This window comes from Podarcis tiliguerta, assembly GCF_965153285.1.
Source record: "Podarcis tiliguerta genome assembly, chromosome: 16".
Lineage (NCBI taxonomy): Eukaryota > Metazoa > Chordata > Lepidosauria > Squamata > Lacertidae > Podarcis > Podarcis tiliguerta.
Window position 1 is genome coordinate 34,483,691 of NC_139549.1, and position 7,223 is coordinate 34,490,913.

The 7,223-nt window shown below is 48.7% G+C and overlaps 1 protein-coding gene across 1 annotated transcript in view; it reads right to left on the minus strand.

Annotated features, from left to right (window-relative positions):
* Positions 1–2,475, minus strand: part of ULK1 (unc-51 like autophagy activating kinase 1) — a 111,202-nt gene extending 108,727 nt beyond the window's left edge. Inside the window, exon 1 of the mRNA XM_083418178.1 lies at positions 1,109–2,475. Within this exon, the coding sequence (XP_083274304.1) occupies positions 1,109–1,198 (90 nt within the window). The 5' untranslated portion in view covers positions 1,199–2,475. The remainder of the gene's footprint in view (positions 1–1,108) is intronic.
* Positions 2,476–7,223: the final 4,748 nt, after the last annotated feature.

Here is a 7,223-nt window from a genome sequence, read left to right on the forward strand (position 1 = left end):
AATATTTGGATTGTAGAAGTTTATCCCCGGCTTTACGGGTGATGTGAAAAAAAGGTGCCCACCCATGGACTGTGTGTTTCTTTCGTTTAATCATTAAGTGATGTAGGAGACATATTTAACAATGCCAAGGACACTTTGGAGACATGGGCTAATCTTTAGGGATAAGGAAGCCAGACAGCAACCCTGCTACAGAAGTCAGTCCAGCTTCCCAGGAACTTTCACCCCCTTGTTCACCAAGGCAGCACAATGGGCCTGGGTAAAGAAAGCCGACAAGGTTACCAGTCCGCAGAGGGAGAGCCTTCCCTCCTCTGCCACCCTGTTTGGATTCCAGCCTGTATGCAGTTACTCTGTCGCCTATGGACTACCAGGCTAGTGTGCCTTAAATACAAAGCTGCAGAGCCACATAGCTGAGTATTTATAGTTCCTCCAGTACTGCAATGTGTTTGTTAGCTTGTGGCCGCTTTAGATAGGCAGGGTTGCCAAGCCGCCGAGATAAGGCCTGTTTTCATTTTGCCTATCCAAAGTCTCGGATTTCTTCTTGGCATGTTGAGAATAAATTGCATCGAACCTAAAGCTGATCAACTCCCTTGCAAAAGTTAACTTGCAGCATAGTAGCAATAGATCAAATTGATCTAACAGAATAATAAAATAACAACAGCAACAGCAACAACTTGGGGGTTTCTAAGCTCCTTTTCTTGGAAGTGCATCCCTTGAAGTCAAGTGAGTCTGTCTTCTGAGTTGACTAGTTTAGAACTGGTCTCATCCTGACCCGATTTGCACGGCCAAGAGTCCTGTTTATTACGACAGAGTGTTGCCTGGACCCACAGGAGGAGCAAGCAAAGTGATCCAGTTCAGCTGTGTGTTTATTTAGGCTCTTCCAAAAGTAGATACGTGTATTGCCTAAGAGAGCAGTAGGGAAGGTGTGTGTGGCATACATATTATAAAAAGGAACAAAATAGTTTTAATACAAAACCCCCGGGAGGGGGGGAGAGTGTGTGTGTGTGTGTGTGTGTGTGTGTGTGTGTTAAACTGCTACTTATCTCCCAAGTGCAAATGAGTAGAGCTACTAAAAAAAAAGTTTGGAAAGAAGGATAGACATTGTATTTACCTCTTTGTGCCTCCCTTTGAAAACGACGGCGAAAGCTCCATGCCCGATCAAATCCTTCCTGCTGAACTCAAATTTCCCAACCGTCTCCATGCCTTTCCACGTTTGGGCCTCAAGTGTGAATGGCGAGAAGGAGCTTGGTAGCAACAATATATGTATAGTTGAAAAAGGGGGTGGGGGTGGGAAGGCGAGTCGAAGGCCTCCCCCAAACCCTCTTTGTTAAAGCGGGGGTGGGACCCTAAGCACACACAATAAAAATAATGATAAAGTTTTGAAAGACACCGAAGCCCTCTCTTTCAAGGACAATCAAGAGGAACTAGAAACTTGAAAAAGCAAAACTTCTCTCCTGTCCAGCTCTCGGCAGTTAAATTTCTGGCATTGGACTCCCACCTCTTCTTCGGCCATCGGCTGTCTTTTTCTGTAAAAAGGCCGGGATTTAGTCATTGTTACGAAGGGACGGGAGGGGAGGGAGTTCGAGTCCCGGCTACCAAACTTTCCCCATTTTTATTGCAGCCAGGAAAGTGGGGTGGGGGGAGAGAATTAAAACCAATATTTAAAACGCGTATATAATGTGCAGATAGAATAGGTATCAAGTCTCCAAAATAAAGACCTTGTGAATGAGCCCCAGCACTAGAAAGAGCTCGTCCCGTTGGGCCGCCCGGCTACGAAGACCGACCCATCTCCGGCCATCCGGAGCTCAAAAACGCAAGCTGATGCAAGACGCGTAAATCCACACCAAAAAACACACCAGCCTCTCCAACCTTGACGTCAAATCCACCTTAAAAAGAAAGACCCAGCAAAAAGACCACCATCCACCTTAAGACCAAGTCCACCTTAAGAGTTGTTGTTGTGTTTTTTCACCCCCTCTCTGCCCCCCCCCTTCCTCTTCCAACCAGTTTTTTGTTTCTACAAACAGCTGCCCAGATGCGCGCCGGGGATGCCCTTCCTTCTTTCCTTCTTCTTCTTCTGGGATTCTTGCGGAGGGGGGGAATCCCTTTTTTGTTGTCTCTCGCAGGAGAAGGAGGAGAATTAAGTGGGGGGGTTCCAAGCAGAGGCTCCCTTCTGGCTTGGCTGGCGGAGGAGAGGATCCGCGGAGCAGCCGCTGCTGTTTCCAGCTTCAGACAAAAGACCTGCGAGGCTCCGGGCGCAGGAGAGCTCAGCTCTGCCTCTCCGCCTTATTTATTTATTTCCCAGGGAGCGCAGGCGCCGTTGCGACCGGAGAGAGAGAGAGAGACTAAATAAATGGAGACAACAGCAGCAGCAGTAGCCACCTAAAGGCAAAAAGGAGGGATGAGCCGGGCGGCTTTTAAAGGCACAGCAAAGATCTCGTGAGTCACGCAGAGCGAAGCGCGCAGGCACGCGCGCGCGCGCAAGTGGTTGCAGTTGGGAATTCTGCAACGAGTCAGGGATCGCTCAGCTCCGAGCATCACCTGAGACACCACATGCTGGAGCTGGAAGAGGGAGGGTGTCCCAAGTCCCTCCCCCCTCCCCAGCCCAAGGAGATTGTTGTTTTAACCCACGCTTTGTGTGGCGATCAGAAAACGATCGGTGGTATTCCCTGCCTCTTGAAGTTCGCAAGGTCAGCAGGAAAGAAAGAGGGGCGGGGCTTGCAGAAGAAATGGATGGCCGGTGGCAATTTAGGCGCGTGGGTTTCGATGGCTCTACCCCTGAGGTGAAAGAGGAGAGCACAAAATATGGTCCGAAACTCAACATCAAAAAAACGAAGATCATGGCCGCTGGTCCCATCACCTCCTGGCAAATAGAAGGGGAAGAAATGGAGGCAGTGAGAGATTTTACTTGGGCTCCATGATGACTGCAGATGGTGACAGCAGCCACAAAATTAAAAAGACGCCTGCTTCTTGGGAGAAAAGCAATGACAAACCTAGACAGCATCTTAAAAAGCAGAGACATCACCTTACCAACAAAGGTCCGTATAGTTAAAGCTATGGTTTTCCCAGTAGTGATGTATGGAAGTGAGAGTTGGACCATAAAGAAGGCTGATCGCCGAAGAATGGATGCTTTTGAATTATGGTGCTGGAGGAGACTCTTGAGAGTCCCACGGACTGCAAGAAGATCAAACCTCTCCATCCTTAAGGAAATCAGCCCTGAGTGTTCACTGGAAGTACAGATCCTGAAGCTGAGGCTCCAATACTTTGGCCACCTCATGAGAAGAGAAGACTCCCTGGAAAAGACCCTGATGTTGGGAAAGATTGAGGACACAAGGAGAAGGGGACAACAGAGGACGAGATGGTTGGACAGTGTTCTTGAAGCTACCAGCATGAGTTTGACCAAACTGCGGGAGGCAGTGGAAGACAGGCCTGGCGTGCTCTGGTCCATGGAGTCATGAAGAGTCAGACACGACTAAACAACTAAACAACAACAACCCTTGAGTAGAACGCGATTGACTATAACCCCATTATAGGAGACAGCTCCTAGGGGCAGAGGACCCTTTGCTCCCCCCATAAAATATTTGAGGGGGGGCAGTCCCCCCCCCCAAAGTTGATGGGTTTCGCCATTCAAATGATATTGTGATTGGTGGTGTTGGCCTGTGATGTGGTTTAATCTATTAACAAAAAGGGCTGCATGTAGCTTCCAGGAAATAAAGCTGTTGAAAGCAGTGTGAGGAGTGGCTCCTCCTGGGGGGAGAAAAGTGAATCCCTGCATAGAGAAGCAGTCTGCAGCTGAAGGCAAGGGGGACAAGACCACACATTGGAGAAGGACAGGCTGCCTGCACTCAGGGAGCTGGAGGTGCATGCGAGTATGCAAGGAAGAGCAGCAGAAGACTGCTGGATCAGTGCCTGCGGAGGTGCCAGGAAAAAGGGAGTCCAAGCTTCTGCTGAATGTGTTGTGGGAGTGGAAAGTGTGACGGTGGGCCCGGGAACATGCTGACGCTTTCCCTAATGGGAGGGAACACCCAGGAGCATAGCAAGGCTTTTGTGCCTGCAGGGCTGGCAGAAATAAAAACCGCCAGTGATTTTGCCCCAAGATGGCTTTGTGGGGTGGAGAATGACCCCAGTGCTGGGTGCATTCACCTCCTCCCAGGAGTGGAAGGGGGCAAGAGTCCTTGGGAGAGTTACCTGCCTTGGTTGGGCCCAGTGCCGGATTTACGTATAAGCTAAACAAGCTATAGCTTAGGGCACCTCTCTTGGGGGGGGGGGCAAAAAATGTAAAGGAAAAGAAAACGCTGTGTGTACATTTCTGAAAAATAAGATAAAAAACAAGTAAAACCTACATACAGCAACAGAGTTTTGTGTGGTGTATGTATCTATTGGGTCCATAAATTACCATATAGCATATATTCAACAGAAAAAAACAGTGGCAATTTGTTGTTGACAAAGGACATCTGGATATATAAAGGGCCCCATTACCTTCAGTAGCTTAGGGCCTCATCAAACCTAAATCTGGCCCTGGTTGGGCCCCCTGAAGTGTTCCAGAGAAGTTGGGAGTAGGCAGAGAGAAATTTCTGGCCTCTAAGGACGGGGGTGGGGGGTGGTGGTCCGGATCAATTGGTTTGGAAGAAGTTTCCCTCCAACAGGGACTGGGCCCAGCCTGGGCTTTGATCCACTTAGAATCATAGAGTTGGAAGAGACCACAAGGGCCATCGAGTCCAACCCCCTGCCAAGCAGGAAACACCATCAGAGCACTCCTGACATATGGTTGTCAAGCCTCTGCTTAAAGACCTCCAAAGAAGGAGACTCCACCACACTCCTTGGCAAGAAATTCCACTGTCGAACAGCTCTTACTGTCAGGAAGTTCTTCCTAATGTTTAGGTGGAATCTTCTTTCTTGTAGTTTGGATCCATTGCTCCTTGTCCGCTTCTCTGGAGCAGCAGAAAACAACCTTTCTCCCTCCTCTATGTGACATCCTTTTATATATTTGAACATGGCTATCATATCACCCCTTAACCTCCTCTTCTCCAGGCTAAACATGCCCAGCTCCCTTAGCCGTTCCTCATAAGGCATCGTTTCCAGGCCTTTCACCATTTTGGTTGCCCTCCTCTGGACACGTTCCAGTTTGCTTCCACTGTGAACAGTGTGAAGATCCAATGAAAGAGGAATTCTGTGTTAAGCTACTTGAACTTAAAACTCTGTGGAAACCCCAAGCCAATGCACCACGCAGGCAGCTGCCTGGAGGAGAGGGTGAGGGGTTTGGTCTATTTGCTTTTCCTGCAGGGATCTTTCCTGCAAGTTAGCAATGGTCTTGTAACGCTACTAAATTGTGCTTTTTACATGTTTCTCATGGTCAGAACTGGTGAATTATTATCATTTTGTTAAAATTGCTCAGATAATCATTGTGTGTAAAAGATGTCTTTGAAATGCAGATGTGTCTGGAGTGTGTGTGCCCAGAAGGAAGGAAGAGGCCTGGAAGATCCCTAAGGAAATAGATAGAAATAGTAAAAGGAATCAGCACCAGGCTGGGTTGGGAGAAATGTGTAGTTGTGCTTTGTGAAATGTCTTTATTAACATTCTGCTATTTTTCTATAGGAGAAGTATTTTTGTTAATAGTACATTCGGAAGCAGATGTGTCTTTCAAAAAGCGAGGTGATGAGTTTGTGGGGTGGGGCAAAGGTAAAGGTACCCCTGCCCGTACGGGCCAGTCTTGACAGACTCTAGGGTTGTGCGCCCATCTCACTCAAAGAGGCCGGGGGCCAGCGCTGCCCGAAGACACTTCCGGGTCACGTGGCCAGTGTGACTTCGCTGCTCTGACAAGCCAGAGCCGCACACGGAAACGCCGTTTACCTTCCCGCTAGTAAGCGGTCCCTATTTATCTACTTGCACCCAGGAGTGCTTTCGAACTGCTAGGTTGGCAGGCGCTGGGACCGAACAGCGGGAGCGCACCCCGCCGCGGGGATTCGAACCGCCGACCTTTCGATCAGCAAGCCCTAGGTGCTGAGGCTTTAACCCACAGCGCCACCCGCGTCCCTTGTGGGGTGGGGCAGATTCCCCCAAACTCTTAAATGTAGTAAATGTTAGAATTTAGCTAATATTTGGAGTATTGAGGAAAGGTGCCAGATGCTGAAATTAGCAGTGTAAAAATACAGACTATACTGGTTTTCCAGTGTTCAGGAAATCAGCTGATACAGGTGTCATTAAGAAACAAAGAGAGCAGAGTTCTGGGCCATTAAGGGCATTTGACAAGGCAAGTACTATCCTTCCTCTGGCAAATACTATCCAGTGTGGTGTAGTGGTTAAGAGCGGTAGTCTCGTAATCTGGGGAACCGGGTTCGCGTCTCCGCTCCTCCACATGCAGCTGCTGGGTGACCTTGGACCAGTCACACTTCTCTGAAGTCTCTCAGCCGCACTCACCTCACAGAGTGTTTGTTATGGGGGAGGAAGGGAAAGGAGAATGTTAGCCGCTTTGAGACTCCTTAAAGGGAGTCAAAGGCGGGATATCAAATCCAAACTCTTCTTCTTCTTCTTCTTCCCCTGGGAGGTTGCAGGGGGTATGATGTCACCACAGGAAAAAGTGTCATTTTCAGAAGGTTTTTGGCAAGGGTGAGGCAGAACTGCATGCAGGCTGAATGGGAGAGGCTGTACCCAGAGCATGGCTGGCTTCTGCTCTTGAGGTGTAATATTCTGCACTCCCCCTATCAAGGCTCAGGTGTATATACAGTGGTACCTCGGGTTAAGAACTTACCGTATTTTTCGCTCTATAAGATGCACCAGACCACAAGACGCACCTAGTTTTTGGAGGAGGAAAACAAGAAAAAAAATATTCTGAATTTCAGAAGCCAGAACAGCAAGAGGGATCGCTACGCAGCGAAAGCAGCAATCCCTCTTGCTGTTCTGGCTTCTGGGATAGCTGCGCAGCCTGCATTTGCTCCATAAGACGCACACACATTTCCCCTTACTTTTTAGGAGGGAAAAAGTGAGTCTTATAGAGCAAAAAATACGGTAATTCGTTCCGGAGGTCCGTTCTTAACCTGAAACTGTTCTTAACCTGAAGCACCACTTTAGCTAATGGGGCCTCCTGCTGCTGCCGCGCCACCGGAGCACGATTTCTGTTCTCATCCTGAAGCAAAGTTCTTAACCTGAAGCACTATTTCTGGGTTAGCAGTGTCTGTAACCTGAAGCGTCTGTAACCTGAAGCGCCTGTAACTCGAGGTACCACTGTATAT